General features: G+C 38.2%; 2 protein-coding genes across 2 annotated transcripts; one reads left to right on the plus strand and one right to left on the minus strand.

Annotated features, from left to right (window-relative positions):
* The first annotated feature begins 3,101 nt into the window (after window positions 1-3,101).
* On the plus strand, window positions 3,102-8,585 carry LOC146484120 (uncharacterized). The gene is made up of 4 exons (XM_085105496.1): window positions 3,102-3,168; window positions 3,745-5,379; window positions 7,747-7,953; window positions 8,341-8,585. Exons 1-4 carry the CDS (start codon window positions 3,102-3,104, stop codon window positions 8,583-8,585), a joined length of 2,154 nt encoding a protein of 717 aa, XP_084961622.1.
* A 4,206-nt stretch (window positions 8,586-12,791) lies between these two features.
* LOC146484121 (uncharacterized) lies at window positions 12,792-21,974 on the minus strand. Its single transcript, XM_085105430.1, has 2 exons — window positions 21,493-21,974; window positions 12,792-13,260 (listed from the first exon to the last, which is right to left on the minus strand). Exons 1-2 carry the CDS (start codon window positions 21,934-21,936, stop codon window positions 12,925-12,927), a joined length of 780 nt encoding a protein of 259 aa, XP_084961556.1. The 5' UTR covers window positions 21,937-21,974; the 3' UTR covers window positions 12,792-12,924.
* Window positions 21,975-23,570: the final 1,596 nt, after the last annotated feature.

Below are 23,570 nucleotides of genomic sequence, written 5' to 3' on the forward strand. Positions count from 1 at the left end.
GTCATAGTTCATTATTTTTACTTGAGGATTGCGTGGACTGAATTCCAAAGGAAAAATATCACGCATTTATGTCGGGCATGAAATGTAATGCGATACTTTGTTGAACAGATTTTCCTTTGTGAGATCGGCTTGCCCTACAGTAATTTTGTAATTTTTATTCCCAAAAAAACTTCACTTCCCCATCGGGCAAGTGATGGTTAGAATCCACTAGCCCGATCGCAAAATCCAGTAGCCCCGGACTATCGGGGACACGAATTTGCATGACGTACTGTAGCTGCACATGGCGTGCTTCTATGAACTTTGAATAAAAAACCACGTGATTTTTTTTAATCGGCGCATCAGAATAATAGGCTTATTCAATCTGTACAGAATAATTTGGCAATCATTTTTATAGTACAAGAATGGTTTATTTTTTGTTACATAATCGGGCAAAGATATAATTTCTTTTAGCTTTCAAGGAAGTTTCCGTAGCCGTCTAAATTTCAATTACTATGTGTCATCTGCATTCACGAGTTGGCTCACAGGAGCCTTTGATCATTTTCCTTTTGAAGCCCGAAGTATTTCCAACTTGCCTGTACATACTCTCCTATCAACCCAGCACCATTTTAACAAACTTCTTTTAAATTGCCCAAATCCTTAGAAACGTATTGTGCCTAAGAAAGAAGTAAACTATAATCTGACTTGCACTCTGATCCAGACAGAGTTGGCTGGAAATCAATCATTAAAGAATTTTGCCGATGTTGATCATGTAGGAGGGTATTTTCTGCCGCTTCTTCCCACATTCTTCCTTTGGCAAATAGATTTAGGTTAAACAATCTTATCTCACAGATCAACATGTTAACAAAATACTTTTATTACTAATTAAAAAAAGAAAATTTGGTTTTGTCAACTAAGATGAGAACTAAAGGCAGCTTGGCCACTGTAAAGAGATTTGAGAGCTGACATTTTGGGTTTTAGCCCATCATAAGGGCTGACCAAGGGCTAATGCTCTAAATGTCAGTTCTCGAATCATCTCTATTCATGCCTTGATACCAGGAGCTATAATCAGGGATTATGGCTCCTGCTTGATACCCTGTACATTCTTGTTTCATATCTAACCGTACGACCTATCTTATCGACAGACTGAGTTACAACTAGATAGAAAACACTTTAAAAAACCTAATGGCCTCAAGGTTGTCGTAACAATTTTCTCAAAGTTTCCTGTGATTTTTAACTACTATGTATTATTTCGAGAACGTAGAAAAACGTGATACACAGAATATAATATATATTTACCCAAGTCTAAAAGCGGAGCTCCACAATTCCTTTTTAATAACATTTATATACATGCAAGTCTGCTTGTGGTGTGAACGTAATAACCTTACAAATTTCTTGTCCTTTCTGAAGTGACATATATTTATAGTGCTCATGAAGCAAACTGTTTTATTGCAAACTGTTTACGCGTCGGCGGAAAATGTTTTCAGAAACAGCTATTCTTGTGGATCGTGCGATATCACAGTGCTGAATTTCCACGACCTTTGAGACAATAAAATACTCGCAGTGGCCGTTTAATCATCAATTTTCATAATTATAATAATTTTTCACAATTTTTAGTTAAGGGCTTTAGTACGACCTTTCAGCGTAACTTAGCCATACAATAATTCTAGAGCAAGGACAAGCAACTTCTTCTGATTTACGGCAACAAATTGCTTCTATAAGAATAGGGCTAAAGGATAGAAAAAACAGCACTCCTTTGGTCTGGAATGGTTAATTGTTCTACTTATGGATTAAAGTATACTTGCTGCGAAATAAGAATGCCCAAAAAACAAACTTGAACGATTGCGCTGAAATTTGATTGTCGCGTTACATGGGCGAATTTTATCTGCTTTGGAGTACATCTATATCTGTTTATTGGCATAAGATTGCTTTAATAGTTGGAAAATACAGAGAAAGACAAACGAAAAGCTATCCCAAAATGAAAAAAATCACGGTATTCAGATAAGCCTCTGTTTACGCCTGAAAAGCGAACGCGTACAAGCAATACGTGTAAAGAAAGCTAAGCGTAATTTTCTCCCGGTGAACTCTCGGATTTCCATTGTTTAAACTGTCAAATTCTTCTTTCGAGTAACCGTTTCGCAAAGGTTTGTTTTCCTTTAACTCATATTACAGACTATCTAAGATCCAAAGACGACTGAATACATTTCAAAATGGATCGACAAACGATGGAACTCCATTTGCTAACCTGTATTGTGATCCGCTCAAAATAATATCTGCCTAGTGATTGGCTAATAAATCGAGCTAACGCTATTTTACTTGAGTAATGAGCTCAGTAACACCGCTAACGACGAGTCAGTGACACATTTGCATAGGAATCGATCTTACCCTTTTTACTTTTTATTTTTAGATAGCTATATTTGTAAGTTCTTTTTTTGTATTTTTACCGGTTAAATTTGTGCAGGGCTTCACTGAAAACCACATTTTGTGACGTGGGCTCCCTGTTGAAATATCTTATTTATTATAATCCTCACAACAACTTGTTCCTATGCTTTGCATATCCACGATCGAGTTAAAAATGAGACTGTACTAACAGAGCACATGTTTGAAAAGGAGACTGTATGCATGCTCTCATTCATTCATAAAGTGGAACTGAGGTCAGCCCTTGAAAAAAAAAGTAAGAGGGGATCGGAGCCATTTAGCAGTTCTCAACCGACAAATTGCTGGTAGAACACTGAAGCAGACTCATCCCAAAACCAGCTACCAAATTAGAATAGAGTTTATCTATGCTGAATGCAATAATTGGATCATTAAGTGGCTGTCATTTGCTTGACACGCCTCTTCTAGTAATACCCGTTGTTTTTATTTTTGTGGTTTCAGCTTCATAGAAGCTAACACCTACTTTGTCACCATGTAGTGTAAGTAGGTGAGTGAGTGAGTGAGTGAGTGAGTGAGTGAAGTGAGGGTAACAATAGAATACCGAACTTGACCCGATTTTGACCCGAAGTGATATCTTCTAGTGACCCTAATTTTTTAAATTGCCGAATGCTAAGATATGGTGGCGAATTTGATTGATTAAGTTCAGTTATATGGGTATTTAACTCATCATCTAGAAATCACAGCTTATAATGTATCCGAAGAAAACATTAAATACTCCAGAACTAAACTCCTGGTCCTGTAACAGTTCATCGGGATGTAAGAGTGAGTGAGTGAGTGAGTGAGTGAGTGAGTGAGTGAGTGAGTGAGTGAGTGAGTGAGTGAGTGAGTGAGTGAGTGTAACAATAGAATGCCAAACTTCACCTAATTTTGACCGTAAAATTTGTTTCGGAGTATCTTCGTAGTTCGAAATTCGCACTCGAAAAAAAGCGCCATTTCATTAGCCATGCACACGCAGTCTTACACTGACTAAATTTTTGCAAAGATTTTGTGTTGTTTTGCACTGCTAACATGACAGATCTCTCTAGCAATATGACAAATAATCCCCTCTGGAAACAAATCCTCTTTTGAGACACAACTAGTGACTCCCTTTTCGGCGCTGGTAACAGTCACATATTTATCGACGTCTGCAAAAATTCCCTTTCGTTCTCTTATAATCACTTTTTTCACGGTCACTCGAACACAGGAAATAACTTTTCATTATAGTAGCTGAAACTACGTACATACACTCCTTCGAGTGTCTATTTTGTTGTTTTTGTTTTTCTTTTATGAATGAAAACACCCATGAGTCAAAATAATATCATTTTCAAAAAACTGTTGTGAATTTTCCCACAGGTGATTCAGGGGCAAGCAATAAAAGAAAACCATCCTCTCTTGGCCTTCCTAAGAAGATTCCTAATTTCATTGGAAGGGTTGAAGTCTGTGAGGAAATATTAAGTTTGTTGACTGCTGAAGGTGATGGTAACACTTGCCTCATAACTCTGGTTGCTCCACCTGGTTTTGGTAAAACAGCAGTTGCCATTAATATGGGCTACATTATGTTAGAAAAGGGAAAAGATGTGATTTATGTCTCCCTTAGAACAGTGGCATCAGTGACCCTTGCAGCTAAGAATATGCTAGAGGCAATTGGCATTCCTGTAGGGGATACTCCTGTCTCACAATTGAAAAAATTGCTGACATCACTTCAACGGGACATGGTACTAATTTTGGATAATGCTGAAGACCTGCAAACAGGGGAGGAGGAAGAATTTAACAATTTTCTGGAGGAAATTGGTCAACATGCAAGAAATCTTGTTACACTCATTACAACCAGGATTCCATTGTCAAAGCTGGATTTCCCTTTCGTAGCCGATCACATTGCACTAAAACCCTTAGACGAGGCAGAGTCATTTGCCTTTCTCAAGAGTCAAGCCCCTGATATTCCAGACCAACAAGCCAGGAGATTTGCATGGCCAAGGGCCTGTGGTGGTATCCCCTTGTTACTCAAATTGAGCAAAACAGTTGATCCAACGGACCTTCACAGAAAGCTCCAAAACTGTCCACATAGTTTTCTCAAGGGAAAGGATCCAAAAGTTGAGGAACTTTTTCTTCTTATTAAAGTGTTCGACAACCATTTGCAGCCAGAAGTGAAGGAGACTCTTACCTATCTGGCTGCCTTTCCAAAAAAATTCACCAGAAAAGAAGCGAAGGATGTCCTGTTTCCCAGTGAGGATTGTTTGGAGTTTCAGATCTTAATTAACAATCTTGAATCCCATTCACTTGTTCAACGAGATGGAGACAATAATGCAGAGGCACAGTACAGCCTGCACCCTTTAATTCAAGCTTTTTGCAAGGCATGCAGTGACAATGCATGCAAAGGATACAACACAGCAATGAGACTATTTTCCTGGCATTATCTGTCACTTCTGCAACAACTGAATGATGATTTTATCACCACAAACTGTAAGCCTGCCATAGACGAGTATCACAGGAATGAAGTGAACATCTGCCATGCCCTTGCAGCATCAACAGAAGATGAAGATTTGAAACGTAGTGGACTCGAAGTTTCAACAGAGACTGTGAGTTTCCTTGCTGAAGTCATGAACAGGGATGAATTCATGTCCACGTATAGCAAGTTTCAAGAGGTTGCAACAAAACTGCCGGACAAAACTTTGTACGGCGAGTGTCTTGTGTCCATTGGATTTCAACAGGTTTGTTACCATGGCTACAAAGATGCTTTCCGTACAGGTGCTAAAAGGTACCTTCAAGAGGCACATGATCTTCTGAATCAACTACAGAGAGACAATACAGAATGTTTGGGACTTTGCAAATGCAAGCTGGGCCTTTGCACTGTTGCTTCTGGAAATACCAAGGAGGGCATCTCACTCATTGCACAAGGCATTGGTATACGTAAGGAAAGATTGGTGCGCGCTGAAGGCTCAGGGAAAATGGAACGTGTGCTGGTAGCTGGTGGATTTTGCGACCTTGGAAGTAAGTACATCATTTACAAATGAAGGGCTGAGAGCTTAGCCATTATATGTTGAATTTCAGGCCAATTTTTTTTTTCTCAAAAGTGTCTGAAGTTTGTATGTGGCATTCGATTTAGTCAGAGAATATTCCTGTGTGTTCTTCCCCCCCCCCCCCCCCCGGTTTACGCGTAATTAATAAAAAAAAAAAAATAATAAATAAATAAAAAAAAAAACGAGGCCAAACAACCGAGTCAGCGAAATTCAACATATAAGGCGGTTATGTTCTCTGCCCTTCAAATATTATTTTTATAATTATCATTTATTTCTTTTCAACAATGGATTAAGCAGAGACCTATTTCTAATTAATTTTTGCCTTTCACATGTACATTTTCGGATCACCACCTCTGCAATATTTCAATTCGCTTCCTTTGTATTTAAACTAAGTCTGATGATAACAGAGATTTTGCAAAACTGTTTCTTGTTTAGTTTCCTCTTTTTTATATTTATTTATTTTGTTTTCCTTGGAGACAAATGCAAATACTCGATGTCTCCCTTATCCTTATCCTTGTACTGCTATATTCCATACATTTTTAGCCCCGCACTGCGTAGTTTTTACCCTCTAAAAGATATTTGATCTGCTGTTAGTACCTCGGAGCTTTTATCCTTACCAAGTTGCATACCGTGATCGATTTAATTTAAGTTTCCGCACTTTTTGATCAGGGGCCCTGATCACGAGAAAACATTGCGATAAATTGTTGTTTTTCGGTTGTGCTTTTAAAATTTCCTTTGAAAAATCATGACCGTGTTAAAATGGAACCTTCCAGAGGGTCTGGCGCTAGTTTAAACTTTGACCCGTCGCCAGTTTCTGTGTGATGCAAGGAAACAATAATGGCGCAAATAGAATCTTTCTTCGCCCTTGAAATCCCTTCCTTCCGACTAGCTGCCCCTGGGTCTCTGAGGATGGCTTTGACCAAGAAAGTCGGCCGTCGATAGTAAGACCTAACGAATTCGTATGATCGTATGATTCGTTGGCTTTCCAAATTGATGGTGATTGTCTGTGCACGCCATTTCTACATTTATTATTATTATTATTATTATTATTATTTATTTTTTTTTCATTTTGTGCACAACAACGGTGAGTTCTTTCATGTTCTTTGGAGTTCAACTTTTTAACCCGGGTTGTTTGTGCCAAAAGTACTTAGAAATAAAGTTCTGCAGCTATAAAGGAAATTCCTAAAGGTGAATTTTCATGTCTTACAAGAAACAGCAAAAGATAATTTGTGTCAAAGGCTAAAATCGATCAAAAGATTATTTGTGTCAAAGGCTAAAACCTTGGATCGGATTTGTTTGGTTGAAAAACTGAGATCAGTCCTTGCAACCAAGTGCTTTCACCTCGGTACTTCTCCTTCCAACGAACGATATCCGAGCATAATAATTTCCCCTTTTGATGGAAGGAAGGAGCTGGTCAAATTCAGTGGAAGAAATTACCCTGCAAATTCCTTCTTTGGATCTACCGTTTGCTATTTTTATCGATTTGTATTTGTGTGATTTTCAAGCGGTAGAAAGCTTTTAAGTTCAAGTGAATTAACTGATGCCTTCATTAACTAATCAGTGAATTAACTAATCGTTGTTAGTTTTGCTCCTGAATTAAACTTGTATTTTCATGTGTATAACAAGGAACACTTTTCTCGTCAGTTTTGTTTGTTTTGTACGCTACGACATAATGAAATAATTTGTTTATTTGCTTTGCTTACGGGTAAGTGTTTTTACTCCGGGGCTGACTACGAAGTGCCATGATGGTTTTAAGAGACTTTTGCTTTCTATGTTATAAAACTGTTATCGCAATGATTTCTCGTTGAATTAAGGATTAATTTTCTCTTGTTTTTCAAAGTTTTTCGCGAATTGCCCTCGTCGCTGCTGTATTTATGGCATCACACCAAATACTTTTCCGAGTATGCCTGTGTCACTTTCTAGAATAATACATCATTATCATTCTCAACTCACAATATTATTTTTAATTGGTTAAATTGAAAAGACAAAATAAACATATATAACACATACAGCACCCAATGTTTTTAGGAAGCGGCACCAGGCACTTTCATCCCCTGAAAAGTATTTGAAGGACATCACCCCTCTCAGTGGCATGAAAGAAGTTCCCCATCCCACCGTCTCTGGATTTTTAAATGAGTGTATTTGCCTCAACTTCACTAAGGATGAACTTTTTCCTGCAGTAATTATTTTTTGAGCATGTGTCGGCAACTGGTTTAAACAACGGCTGATTTGCTTGGTAAGGTTTTTTATAGGCTGTACATTTTCAGCCATTTATCTAATCTGAAACTATCAAATCTAACATGCTAACTATCAGTTAAATTCTCTGTTATTTTCTCAGTGGCCATGTTTACCAGTGGCCAATACAGAGTAGCTGTCAACATCTGGGAGAATATCTGCTTAGCCAGTTACCGCGAGCTGTTGGGCACACACCCGTTTACTGCTTCACTACTGGACTACATTGGAAATGGTTATGGGAAGCTGGGTTATCTTATTCGAGCTGTTGGGTTCAAGAGAGATTCTCTTAAAATGAGACGTTTTCTGTTTGGTAATTTGCTTATGTACTCATTATATTATTTAATTTAAGCGCTCTATGATAAATTATCACAGTTTCCCACGAGAGCTATCCAAACACCTCACAGTAACAGTAACAGCTTGCAACCCACAACAAGGACTTAAAAATAAAATAAAATGATACAAGGTTATATCAAAAGATGTCTGTTACTTAATATTTCATGTTAATTAATGTGCTGCAGAGATTGAATATAGGTAAAAACAGGGCTGGCTACTTTTATATGAAAGATCCCAGCTTGAAGCATAGGAAACCTGTGGCTGTTCACATGGGGTTTGTGAAGCATAGACGATTTGTAGTATTTTTAAAATTATAGAAACTGTGAAGGTGTAATTCACAATCTTTCTTTATTTTATTTCTCAGGAGAAAATCACCAGGACACGGCCAGAGCTTATTACGGTTTGGGCTGTGCTCTTGGGGCTCTGGGATTGACTGATGAAGCCCTGGAGAATTTGAAGAAAGCTCGCAGCATTCAAATTCGTATTATTGCCTCTTCATATGATGTTGAGAAAACTGACGAAGAAATCGTTTCTCTGGGAGGTGAGGACAGGATCTCCTTTTTCAATGCTACAAGAGATGCCTTAAAAGAAATGATTGGGAATGACTGATACTTTCGAGGTCAAATTGTCAAACTGTAAATTGAAATGCCACTCTCGATGACCTTTGTTCACAAGCAAATTTAGTGGTAAACAATAAACAGAATAGAGTGTCTGTATTGGGACTTTTGGCCTGTTAGTTTTCCCTTTGAAATTTGATGCTCTTAAACGCGGGAAGCGAAGAGCAGTGCCTTCGAATACAAAAGTATTTTGTGAGATTAGCGCAGTTTATGACTATCCGAGAAAAGCAGACCTTAGCAAGAGCTATTGGAATCCAATAAGAAAATCGGGGTCACTGGGCATCTTTTAAAGATAATTAATCAACGATAATAATCTAAAAAGCCGTAAAATGCCGTTTTTTGTTTTGTTTGTTTGTTTGTTTGTTTTTTGCAAGTTGAACCTTGATTATCTCTGAAAAATGTGTGGTTACCCTCAATTTTCTTTTTGGATTTCAATAACCCCTGGTAAATCTACTATCCCACATAGTTATCAACTGCGCAGAAGTATCCCTGTGTTAGTAGGCGCCAGCCATATGAAACCTGAGTTCCCGGATCATCCCGAGATGCGCAGAACATATGCGCAGTAGCAAAAGGAGGTGCCGTCCTTAAGAACATCAAATTTCCATGGAGAAACAGTCCTGATTCAGATTTGATTTGATTGAAATAGAATTAAAACTTTACAAATTACAAACTATATATCAAAATTGTAAGCTAGACCTTGTGCAATTTCCCAGTTATTCTTATACGATGTTTACACATTTCATCGGAAATATAGGTTGACTGATAATTTGGAAATATGGGTACTGCAAAAGAAACAAAAATACAAAAAAAAAAAAAAAACCCCGCCCAAAAACGATAAATAAAGAAATATAGTATTGTTGTAGCTTGACGTAGGTACAGTTGTAGCTTGACACTATTTTATACTAGATATTTTAACTGTGTACATTATAATTTAATCTACTTTATTTTGGCACTTTTACTATAATATTTAATAAAACAAAAAATATATAAAAGGCAACTTCTCTGAAATGTTTCACATTGAATGGTACAGATTGTAGGCCTGCTATATCCCACATAATCAAGGATATCATTTGTCACATCTGGGCCGGAAGACAGAAAGTTCAAACCCCTGCCACATGTTAAACACCAATGACTGAAGGCACCAACCTTTCAAACACTGAGTATATTTGGCTGTATGGGTGGCGAGATGTTGGAGGAAGGGGAGGTTTGGCCCGCCAAAACTTTATATTTGCACGTGGACAATACCGCCAGCTACGCAGGCTAGCATAGCCAGTGTATAGCCTCCCCCCTCCCCTAAGGAAAAATCGGGGAGAGTGCAACAAAGGAAATAGGAGACGTCTGCACACAGGCTAAGGTTAGCAGTGTGTCTCGGAGGATGAAGAATATGTTAGCTCAGGTGACACATCTGATAACGAGATACAGCATACAACCACTACACGCAGTGGCTAAATTTAGGGCAGGTTTGAAGGTTATATGTTCCTATGGTAACGCATAAAGTGGAGTAAACAACCATAACTCCAGCAATCATAAGGCATTTGTTTGACACCATTACAGTGAAAGGTCGATTTTACTATATGGCACTGAAGGGGACAGCAAAATCATATCGTAAAGTCCCTGTTTAGCCGAAGTTACGGCGCAGAACTCATAAAGACGATTCACACATCAGTCATATCTAGTTGTGCCACCCCCAAACATAAACAAATGAGCTGTTCAAATGCCCCGCGGTACGGCTAAAAAAATTAAGTTGACTTTTTGTTTCTGGGGCTTACTATTTTTCTTATCAACGCTAGTTCACTCTCAAACAAGTCTCATTTCGCTGTATTGCTCCAGTGAACGTTCGTTCCGTTGATCTACCGTCTCATTTTTGTCCTGCTTAGACGTCGTTAATCACAAAGTCATCGTCTTCGCCCATGAACTTATAACTAAATGAAGTGGCAGTGCCCTGAGGTAAAAATCACAAGGCTGTCAAACGGTCCTGGTTAGACTAATGCCCGATCCCTAGGTTGGACAATGAGGGAAAACGCCCTACTAAAGTACGGGCGGGGGAGGGGCGGGGGGGGGGTTGTTTTGGGTAATTTTGAAAGTTGTTCCTTCAACAACTTCTGCCGGTTTTTTTAAAAGCATTACTCTTTACTAATTTTATTATTCTAAACAGGAGGCTAATGTGATAACAAGTATTTGGCCTGGGGAAGCACTTAAACAGATCTCGGGGCGAGACTCTGCAAACCTTGAGAACACACTCGCTGGCTGCGAAGAGGCCGGGATCTGTTACAGAAGCCGGTTATCTCCGAGACATTAAACATTACACAAAACTTTGGTCCAACAGTCGAGTTTTAATTAACTTCGTAACCAGAACGTAACCAAATAATACTTTACAAAGCAGTTGTATTTATGACAAACTACAGAAGCAAGGCGATCGGGTAATTATCATTAAAAAGTATAACACAACGTTAACTTATGCGCTCTTTGAAACATAATTGGAGGAAACACAATTTAGCTGGTGCAACATTAATAACTTTCAAAACAACACAGATAAGAGTTTAACAAAATTGCCATAACACCTCAACGCCTAATTACAGTTATGGTCTAATTAAACAACAGCAGGTAACAGTCACGGTTATTGAACTGGAAAGTCCATGTGAATGTTGGTTTTTTAATATTTTTATCAGCGATGAAAATAAACTTCTTAATCCTAATTTCTTCCCTCAAACTAACACTAGTTACACAAACATGATAATGAGACGAAAAACAAGACTGAATGGTGTGAAAAGTAGCTACGTATATCCTAATACTCTTGTTGTCTTTCACATTTTTACAGTTTGTAGGCTTTGCTATGCAAAGCAAAAGCGAAAGCACGCCACGATTCTGCAGGAAGATTTCTGTCACTGAAAGTTGCACCTTCTGCATGACAAACCAGTAAGCAATTTTGCGGGCTGCGTTTTCAGTTTTTTACTTTTCTCAAGTGCTGCACTTACCATTATTACTATTGATACTTTGTACAAAAGTTTGTGCGTTTGAGAAAACTAACCAGTTGTGTTGTCAGGGGCTAAGAGCCTGTTTACAGACCTTCTATTTTCAAACCATCACTGCGGCCCGCGAGTGAAATAAAGCCCACGGGGGTTGCGAAAACAGCAACAGTAAAGAAAATAAAACAATAACAGGTCTGGACAGACTACCAATATTACCTCAGAATTATAACATACTGTGCATTTACTTAACAACATGACTTTGCCTCCTAGAACATTCTAGGGGACGTCTAGGAACGTTTTAGACCAAAAAACCAGACAACTTTTGCAACTAGTATCATTAACTAATATTATTATTCCACTATTATGTCATTTCACCAAATAAAGTTAAGAGAACGCGCGAAATATAAGACAAAATGTCCTGGTTTGACCGGCTTACAACAGAGCAAATACGGACAAAAACATTTCACTGGCTTTCTGTGTTGTTTACGTCATTCGTACGCGCCGAAACTGATGGACAGATACATAATGCCGGGTGTATTTCAAGGTAAAAGGAATCATGATTGCACATTGCTCTTTTGGCGATCAGTGTTCATTATTAAAATTGGTAAAAAGGGAGCCCAGTCTTTTCAGGTTCTTTCCATTTCTTGACTGCCCATGTAGTTATAGCAAGTATTACAGCCGTCAACACAGTTTTTAAGACATCATAAGCTGTCGCCGTTCCATAAAATATCTTTGCAGCTAAGATCGCCAACACAATAAGCGAACAAAAACCTAAGAAAAGGCATACGATATATGAAATATATACAGCGGTTTCAATTTTATCCAATTCAGAAACACTGCTAAAACCCAAGTATAGAGTATACGTTAAGGCAACAATAACAAACAAAACCAAAAGTAAAAAAGTGAAACCCCACACTGGGTTAATCATGGTGCCAGTTACTAGCCAACAAAAATGGTAAGCAGTCAGGCTTGCACATATTTGTATCATTAGCTCGATGAGGCAGTTCCATATAGAACCCCAACGGTTATTAGTGGTCTCGGTGCATTGGGAGGATGAAGTCCCCAGCGACTGAATCCCTGACTCACCATCCACAGCTGGCGACACTTGAGGAGAGCCGTCTGGGGAGGATGAAGTCCCTGGCAAAACTAAAAGACTGTGCGACTCATCCACGGCTCTCGACACTTGAGGAGAGCCGTTTTGAGGGTGGGGAGGTGGATTCCTGACTTCATCCCCATTTGACTTTGGGGGATCGCCTTTAAACCATACTTTTTTGGCAAAAAAAACCACTGTTGGCAATAAAACTAAGAGTCCTAGAATAGGATAAATGTCCCAAGGTGCATTTCCAGAAGCTGAGAGTGAAATCACCAGCCCGAAAATAACAGCCTCATAAGAAAACATACCACAATTATAGAGCTGACCATACTGGGGTCTTGCTGCTCGTCACGAAGTTTGCGTGAATTGCCATTCGAACACTTGCGGCATTTACAACGCTTACGCTTTTTTTCCAAAAATTTTAATGCTTCAGTGGTTAAGGCGATTCCAGCTGGGGAAGCAAAAACAAAAGCGCACCACAAAATTATTCTTATGTCGGCACTGCGTCCTGTAGCCTCTATGTCTGGCTCGTGACCCTCTATAACGCACTCAGCTGTGTTCAGCGTTGTATCCCGTAGTCCTGGACTAACAGCCAGATCTTGAAGCTGTAAATAAGACATAATTTTTTAGTTGAATCATTAGCTATTACGGGAACATTGCAAGCTCAGTCAGCGACAAATTTCAGCGTACATCTATAATGGCAAACAAGGGACTGCACAGGCTCACTCCCGGCCGTATTTAGCGCAAGATAGAACGTGACTTGACTCGAGCTTGAGTAAAGTGCTACCCGTTCGGCCTCAAGCCTTCCAAATCTTGGACCTCGGTTCAGTTGATAAGCGTGCTGAGGCCTGGGGAGTGAACACGCCAGGAGCACAAACAACCGCGATTGCTGCCAAGTAAGTTAAGAACCACCCTCTATGGCTTTGTACAATGTATGGGACCATGTTTGCTTCATTGGTTTTGTACCCTGACTTCTTGCTGACGGCTTCCTAACCCTGTTACTTCAAATGATGCTTTTGGCTGCATGGCTGTTTGGATGAAACCTAATTGTGAATGAAATTCCCTCATTGTTTTCCTTTTATGACGTTTGCAGTGCTGATTAGCGGTCAATTTCTAAACTATTTGAGCGTATAAAATTTGTGCGTGTTGACAAGGTCATGGTCAATATGCGTTGCGAATCAGAATGGCTCAAGTCCAACACAAAATGTTCTAAATTCATAACTCGGTGAATAAAGTATTTCTCCTACAGAAATAATTATAGTCTCTGAGTAAATGTTAGCAAATGTTAACAAAAGGAGAATACAAGAAATATAATGATTGTGGCCCGTTTTAGATGAACTTTTAAAATTTGTGCGTGTTTACAAGCGCATGGTCATAACAAAATGTTCAAAAATTAATTTATCCACGAATCTACTTGTCGTGTAGCAACGATTTAAGAGCCTGTCCATGGTTTGAAATACGTTAACTATGGAAAATTATCGAGAATTGCCTGCAAGAATGCATTTTATTTCTAACCGACTTGCGAGTTGCTCACCACATGATTTTTCGCCTGTTTTGCTAGTGCTCTGAGTCCCTCTCGTTTCACGTTGAACTTTGTTTATTCATCGCCTGCTTTCTCGTTTTCTTTCTCACTCTCTTTCTCTTCTCTCCACGTCGGCCGACATATTCAATGAATACATAAATTGACTTAGTGTTTTGTTGTCTCCAAAATTTCTTTTTTTTTTTACACAGTTGGCCATGCGACTTCCCGCTAAACAAACGCGGGCGGCAGCGCAGGCTTCACATACTTGAGCGTGCAATTAGCATTGGTTGTCCTGTGGTGCTGCGTAAGGACGGACAGTGACATCATAACCAAACCAAAATTTCTCGGATCGATGGGTTACCATATTTTCTTACCCATAATGCTCTGCATGCGACCAAAAAGTGATATTTTAGACATCACACACTTCACTGATTTAACCAACTCATTGTAATTCTTGTTTAGCATTCAATATCATCACTAGCCATGATTGACTTAGTCACATGATTCTATGCTTGCAAAGGACCTGTAGCTTTGATAAAAATGTTTAAACTTGCTTCACAAGCTTTGCAAGAAGTAAACACTGCAAATATACTACAAATTTGAATTTCTAAGGGTTCACACAATTAAACTGTTACCAAACCACAAAGAAGATGGTGGTCTGCCCGCACCCGACCCTGCACCCACTTCATCAACCCAATCTCGTTCCCAGAGCCCTCGTTACCCTTGTCCAGCGGAGCGGGAAACGAGAGACTCTGGGATAAAGCGTTTCCGGATAACAAGACATCTGTACAGGCCCGCAAATGATCCCCGGACGGGAAATGATCCCCAAATTGGACCGCAAATGATCCCCGGACCGGAAGTGATTCTAATAAAACGTACCGCAAAACGAAGGAATGTCCTGGACTCCACGTCAGTTCTCGGATATATGAGGAAAACACAAATTCCTCAGGATTTTATAACAACAATAAAAACCGGTAAACGTGCTGTGCCAAAAGACAAAATTAACCTGGCAATATTTAATTTTTGGACAAAACATAAATTCTATTGATTTTAACGTGTCAGTCTCGGAGATTATTACACCTTTGATTTGAAAATACATTTTCCTTCGCAATTAGCTATTGCTTCAATATTTTAAAACTCTGTTTTAGAAATGTTAGATAGGATACTTAACTCTTTTAAAACGAAATTGAATTTTTCTCCTTGATCTAGGTCGTGCAATTAACAAACTTTATCGGAACCCTTTCGACAGTCCAACATACGCTTATAGGTGGCCCAACCTCAAGCTGTGAGCGATTATCACTTGAGCAATAGCTGTCACTGCGAAAATATGACAGTTTGTATGGGAATATTTACGATCGGGTTTACGAAGTAGAAATACTGTAAAGTTCTTAATAAAAATGACATACCTTCTAAGAACTTTACAGTATTTCTACTTCCTAGGCCTGATTATAAAGTGCAATAGCGGTCACGGCACAAGTATGGGAAAACATTCCCATACTTGCGCCGTGACTGCTATTGCACAAGAGACCGTCACAAGATGATCATAGCTCACAGCTTGAGCTGGGACTACCTGTGCACATGGGATATTTTTGTGTTTGTTGTTTTTTTTGGAGGCGTGAGAACAAGGAAACAATCCTCACTTGCGAAAGCGACGGCTATTTGGAGTGAACAGAGCTCATTATTTAAACCAGGTTACTGTGGGAAAATGGCGTGGTTGAATTTGCTGTTTCCCCTTGCGCTTGCTTTCGCTTTTTTTTCCCAGTATTTACGATATAGGAGATAATGACAAATCTGACAAGAAAGAGACGCCTGAAAAGAAAAAAGAGGTATGTTTTAGTAAAGACTCATGCAGGTCTATGCCGACGACAGTGTGTTTCGTGAAAATTGTTTAAAGGAAGACTGGGAATCGTATTAGCCCGAAATGATATTAACATATTTACACGATGAAATCAATTTTGGACGACTTAGATAGTTATGCTTAAAGTGCCCTTGCATGATTATTATTATTATTATTGTTTTTTATTTTTATTTGTGTATGAATCAACACATACCGCAAAGAAGTTCGGAGAAAAATTTTTTTTTTTTTTTTAAACTTGCTAAAGTCATCAATGACCCGCCTTAAATTTTTGTTGTGTTTGCATAGAGTATTTAAATTCTCGTCTCCTCTGGTTCTCATTTGATCTTAGGTTTCACAGATGTATCGAAGAAATAACAAAAACAATATTTTATCCAGTTAACGGCCTTTCGGTTGTACTGTTAAGATTCATTTCGTATTGTTAGCCCTATTAAAAAAAAGGATTTTCGTAAAATTCGTACCCATTTTTGGCGTTGTAATCGTACAAGTTAAAAATATACATGTATATTCCAGTTTATAGGACTATTGATTTTCTTTTTATTTGCACTTAGCAGCTACACTGTAATTTTTAGACTAAAAAATTTGCATGCAAAGCGTTTAATAAAATGATTGTTGCGTTATAAGAAAAAAAATTAAGTGTATAAAGTTTAAATACAATGTCCAAATTCCCAAGTCCATTCCATTCCATTCTATAATTATTGATGAGGCGACGAAATCCGGTCGGGGATCATTTGCGGTCCAATTTGGGGATCATTTCCCGTCCGGGGATCATTTGCGGTCCAAATTGGGGATCATTTCCGGTCCGGGGATCATTTGCGGGCCGGGATCATTTGCGGGCCTGTACACATCGAATTTTACTTCCGCAGGATTTCTGCGGTAAAACAATGGAAACCGTTACGAAACAGCCAATCAAAAAAATTAAATTTTTTCGATGTCCCCAGAGTCTTCCCGGCGTTGCCCCGCTGACCAAAAAGCCTGAAGACTCTGGGTACGAGATTGGATAACAAGATCCTTGTTATGGGTTCAACTGCGCAGGCGTGAGCATCTTGACAAAATGGCGACGAATGCAGAGAAAGTATTCCACGATGGAATTGAATTTTCTGTTACAAAATTAGGAAATCCTAACCTAGAATTGAAAAAGGAGCAGTACGATGAGATTGGGGCCATTTGTCCGGAGAAAAGGGATGTACCGGACTGTGTCGCCAACGGCTTTTGGCAAATCGCTCTGTTGCAAACTTGAAACATATTGAAAGTGAAGGTAAATAGAAAGACTCGATAGTCATCATTGCGTCGCTGTTAAATGCAATGATCCGGGATCAGTTGCAGAAGTTATAAGGTTGTGTGTATGTCTGTGTTTCCAAAAAAGTATAGTGGAAGACGAAGGAGAGCAGAGGGTTACGGTCCCTAAAGATGTTAACAAATGTAGATTGCTGTTTGGTTATATAACTTATCCCGAGGTTTTTGTGGACAACAAAACCGTAGCGAAGATGTTAGAATTTTCAGAGGCGAGTGCGAGCTATAGTCATAGGTGAGGCTCATTTGGTTCTACAATGGTATTTATATATTTTATTTAAAAAATAAGAATGTTGTTTAGAATGTTGTTGAGTTATCATCTTTTATTTCATTAATCTGCATTAATCAATGTAGGCCTCAGAATAAAGTTATCATTTAATTCACATTTCTTGATTATTCTGTATTCGATACATTCTATAAAAGTGGCCCTTTTCCACCCCTGGGGAAAAGGAATTAATCTAAGCTAATATAAACTCTATAAACAATCAATGGTGGCTTTTGCTATATTATAGACAGTCCCTTGATGAGCAATCCGGCTTAGCCACTTTCATATTCCGTCCAGGATCTAGATGTTTGCTGTTAATAGCTCAAACTCTAGTCCTACTGAAAAAATACATTTGGTTTTGGATAGCAAATATAATCTGTCATTCAGGGTTTCCCTGTACAATGTTAGTATGATGACCCGGATGTTAGAAAAACGGATAATTTAACATTTTGCAAGGGTTGTGTAATTTTTTATCTGCTTCAATAGACTGCCTTAACACCTGCATGGAACACCTCTTGAAATCACCACTGTTACTGGAAATTTTTTGTAGTATATCAGTCTCTTGTTTACGCTTAAACATTGTAACAAATCACCCTATGCATGCCTGTGAATGAACTAAGTGAATTAACAAATACTTTTGTTTTCTGTTCTAAGATGCTCATTTAAGCCAGCTTAAGGGAAGATTGGGGTTCTGTCCAATTTGTTCCTGTACTTCTATTCACCCAATTTAAGGCGCTACTTAAGACACATCTTTTTACTATGGCATTCGCTCCTGATTGATTTTTTGATTTTTCTTTTTTAAGTAGTTTTATATCCTTTTTTTTTAATTTTTTTTTATTTTTACATTTTACATTTTATTATATATTTTTACTTTTAATCATAACTTATTATAATCGAAGTAATACTCCTATTGTTAAAATACATATTGTGCTTTTGTAATTATTGTAATGCGCATTTGATCATCTTGTCATGGAAAATGCGCAAATTATATAAGCGAATCAATTATTATTAAATTATTATTCCCTGCAGTACCAGTTCTGGCCCTCACAGGAACTGCCACAAGAGCCACCAAGGGTGGTATAATAGATTCCCTGGGTCTCTCTGATCCAGTTACTGTTGAATCAAACCCAAACAGGGCAAACCTATATTATGCGTATCATGTTCGCCCCAATAGAGGAAATGGGAAACTTGAATCAATTTTACAACCCATTGTTGTTGAACTGAAAGCTAAAAATAATCAAATGCCACTTATCTTAATTTATGGGAATCTGGTAACTGGTGCTGAATGTTTCCTTTACTTCACCAACAGTATGGGTAATTAAAAAGATCAGTACTACCCTTCTACTGCACTGCCTTTAGCAAAAAAAAAAAAAAAAAAAAAAAAAAAAACAGGCTTTTCAGCCAGTACCATGCACAGTACCCTGTGCATGAACAAAATCTCATTGTTGAAGAATTAGTGAAGGAAACATGTATCCACCGCATACTTTTTGTGACCATTGCATTTGACCTTAAGATCGACTGTAACAACATCAGACGAGTAATCCACATTGGAGTCCCCCACACAATGGAGGATTACTGCCAGGAAGGTAGACCGGGCTGGAAGAGATGGTCTCTCAGCCGGGGCAGATATCTTTTACAACTCCTACTGAACAATATCTCCAAATCAGAAAAAACATGTCTGATGAAATGAGGAACTTTGTGCAATAAAAACAGTGCAAAGGGAAAATGATTCTCAGCAATTTTGACCATGATGTCCTCAACAATCATGATCCTGCCCATGTGCTGTGACTTTCACAGTCGTCAGTGCAGGTGTAATGACTGTGAGTTTGCACAAGCACTTGCAGACATAGTCGTTGACATTCCCTAGGAGCAACCAAGTGCTCTTCATCTTCTCCAGGATCAATCAGGTGAAGAGCTGAAGGAAACTATCTTTGATGCTGAAGTCAAGACCCAAATCAAAATGTACCTTATTCAATACCGAGTCAACCTACAACGACAACTAGGCAGGAGTACTGTAGGTAGTGTGGGTCTTTCAAGTGGATTTTCTTTTTAATTGATTGATTTAGTCCTACAACACTTAACTAACACAATTAACTTCTGTTGAAAAGGTGCAAACCATCTTACCTGTCTATAGCCATGAGATTGCTACAGATATTTTCTGTATTATTCAGAAGAACACCTCTGGCAACCTTGAATAATTATGGTAGAAATGATTGACCATGAAATTCTAATTTTAAGGCCTGACCCTTAGGCTTATATTTGTAGGACTTTATTGTGCACAGCCAGAGGGTTTGGGGGGGGGAGGGGGGGGGGGTTAAGATATGTAGCTATCTCTGACAGTCCTTGGTTGTGCTTGGCAGATTAAAAGAATGATATTGTGATATTTTTTGAGAGGGGGCTTGTAATTCAAATTTTATAGACAATTGTGAACTTGTCTGAGGATGTTTGGGTTCCATTTTAACATGCAATCTTCAGCAAAACCAGTGCAGACAAACATACATGAATGCATAGCACCTTTTGTTTAGCATGCACCCCTTTCCCCACTTGTCAATGTTGACTTAGAGGTTTAATGTAAATGTTATAGTCTAAAACTGGAAATGATTAGAAACTAGTTTGATTTCTTTTTTTCTTTGTTTTTTTTTGTCAAATATTATCATAAAATGACATAAAGGAAAACAAAATACAAGAATTTTGAGCCATTTCATTCAGGTACCTCAAAGGAAACAATATAATTATCTTTATTAAACATTCAAACTAAGTATCACTATGTGGACAGTCCATCAAAATCCTTGTCTCAAACAACTATATAAACAGTGCATAGTTAGGTGCTGCTTCATATACTAGGAATGATAACAAATCTTGCATCCAAACAAAGCTTGAACAGATAGAATTGCAGCCTGTTAAACCAATTTTTGTGTAATATCATGCATTAAGCAACATTTAACTATATATGAGCACTGACAACAAGGATAATATAATTATTCCGTTGCTGATCAAGCTCGGTCTTACTCATCAGAAAGTTGACATTATCAAAGTCCTTAATGTCGGTTACAATTGGCTGTGAATCATCAAGTTGGCTGATTAGAACTCTCTCAAATGTGACAAACTGAGCGATCTAATGCATTTCAGAGTTGCGATGGTTGCGAAGAATTATGTTGGCCAGAATTCTGAAATCGAAGTTCTCAAATACAACCTTCGTCTCTTGGCCTGACTTTAGTCTTAATTATCGAGGACAGGTTTAATTTTCATTTGGCCAGCTCAACGTGATCGAGTTTACCTGGCTTGGCTTCCCGTTGCTCTGCTAGAAATTTCTACAAATTCTCCGGAGAAACGCGTCGCCGTCACAATACTTTAGACCCGTTACACTCTCTATAAGACTTAATAGATTCTCACTCTCTGCTTTGGCTCCAAACAAATCAATCGGGTGGTTTGCGAAGCCAGAAATCGGCCTGATCTTTTCCGCCATTTTGTTTTTTGTTCCCAGCCCCGTCAGAGCCGAAAATGGTTACGCATGCTCAGATATTCAGCCAATGAGAATGCGATCCGAAACGCTTTATCCCAGAGTCTCTCGTTTCCCGCTCCGCTGGACAAGGGTAACGAGGGCTCTGGGAACGAGATTGCATCAACCTTAATAGATGGTGTCTCTAGTGCATGGCCACCCCTCTATCCAGCAGAAAAAATTAACAATAAGATTCAGACCTTACTTTTCTTGTTTATCTGGTAATGCTTACTCTTGCTTAAGCTGAATATTTCAGTGTGTCCACTCAAATTTTAATGCCAATTAAATTTTGTGGGTAATATTATTCCAAAGATGACAACCTCCCTTAACCCCAGACAAGGTGAGTCCTTCTTGAACAAATTGATTATGACCAGTTTCCTAATATAAAAAGAAAGTCACTTACCGCAGCTAGAACCCTTTTCATAAGTTTTTTCTGTTCCTCCACACGTGAAAAATTGTGACAGAAGCTTGGCAGACAAATGCTTAGGTCTTGCGTACGCGATTTTACCCCAAGTGACCAAAGAGACAAGAGTTTAAGGACGTCAGCTGGGAGAGCAACATACAGGCAGTTCATACTCCAGGTGTAATTTGCAACAAATGTATTATTGGGTCCATAGATTTGCACTTTGACAACAAGAGATGATGGCATTGTTGCTGGATAGAGAGCAGACTCAATGTTAAAACTGTTATCATCTGCTGTCAGAGATTTATATATGTCAGCATAGCTGTCAATACAGTAAGAGAATGAAGTACAATTCTTGATTTCATCTGCCTTGGTATGTTGACCAAAATCTGTTATTTGAATAAAAATGAGAAAGAACATCTTCTGAAGAGAGGGACAGAGCATCCTTAAGGTCTGTCAGTGGCTTTCAATTCAGCTTTCACTCAGGGTATTTCCTGCAAAAGAAAAGAGCACAGACTGTTGACTAGTTTGACATTTTCTTGTATAATATTAATCTCACTTACGCTTGCCCTTTAACATTATTTATAATAAATTAATCTTTCAAGTGAATTTAAATTCTGAAGCTGCAGAAAACTTGTAAATAAATAACGAAGATAATGTGCCATAATTTAGAAATACATGTCTCCATGTGAATGTCATTCACATGGAGATCAGACAATGCCTTTTGCTAAGACAAGATCCAAAAGTTGTGGGGTATATACTATTTCGAAAATATATTGGAAACTATTTTTTTCAAATTTATTTAAATTGTGCAGTTCCAGAAAATATTACTCCCCTCCCTCCCCCCCCCCAACAGAAACCGGAAATTCCAGTTTATTTGGCTTCATACTTTGCTCTTAAAATTGGAGTGACTTTTAGGACCCCCTCCCCTAGGAATTTCTGATGACCTTTCAAGGGGCGGGTATGGATTTTTCCGGAATTGCGCATATTTGGTAAGAAAATAATTTTAAGTCTTCAACAGATACCCACTATTTGCAGAATGAAAAATGTATAATTGTTATTATTTTTTATTTTTTTTATGGGAATTGTCCACATTTCAGTTTTGATTTCTTGATCTATTTACAGGAGTTCCCTGAATAACAACAAGAAATCAAGTATCCTGTGCAAACAGTGTTACCAGTATAGGTTATTATTCTACTTAATAGCATTCAACAGATGATTGCAAATTTAAATGGGCTTACATCTTCTAATCAATTATGGCCGTTTTTATACTAGAGGATGCATTATTGGTCTGGACAAATTTGGGCAAACATTTTGTAGCTAGTTGTTGTTTATCTTTTAATTATGCGTCTCTAGTATAAAACAAAACGCATTATGTATCTGGGTGAACTATCTTCTGTTGTACTTTGTTAAAGATAGTTTATCTGGATGGACAATGCATCTTATGGCCATCTTTATACTAGAGACAAATAACCTAACAAATAATATATGTTTGCCCAAGTTCGTCCAGACGAATAATGTGTCGTTTAGTATAAAAATAGCCTATTTATTGTTTTTTTTCCTAGTGTTTATGAATGCCACCAAGTGTAATCTACAGAATTATACACAAAGAAACCATAAGGCTTATCTGCAGCTTGTGTTTCCTCAACTACAAGGCTAATTGTTCACAGATAGGTTGTCCAATCGCTTCCAAAAATTCATGCCCTGCCTATGGCAATCATTTACAATATTATTTTAACTGTGAAACATTGCATTCGTTGAGTGAAAATTTATTCCACCACTCAGTCGAACTCAGATAATCTTAAAGAAATGCATAGACATTAATTACACTCGTCTGGTTTTTATACAAACCTTTGAAAACACAGTTTCTTTAGACAGTCTTTAAGAGCTTTACCTTGGTAAAAGAACCTGTAAACTGACAGCTGGCATAAAACAAAGGAAACAAAAAGGTCAAAACAATACGGGGAAGCAAAACAATTAACCTACGACCTGTCGCACAACACAAAGAAAAACCTGTGAGGTTCTTGAATGAATGAAGGAAGGAAGGAACGAAGATTATGTAGTCTAAAATTACAAAA

This window comes from Pavona decussata, unplaced genomic scaffold (genome assembly GCF_977016875.1).
Source record: "Pavona decussata unplaced genomic scaffold, jaPavDecu1.1 SCAFFOLD_37, whole genome shotgun sequence".
In the NCBI taxonomy this organism is placed as follows: domain Eukaryota; kingdom Metazoa; phylum Cnidaria; class Anthozoa; order Scleractinia; family Agariciidae; genus Pavona; species Pavona decussata.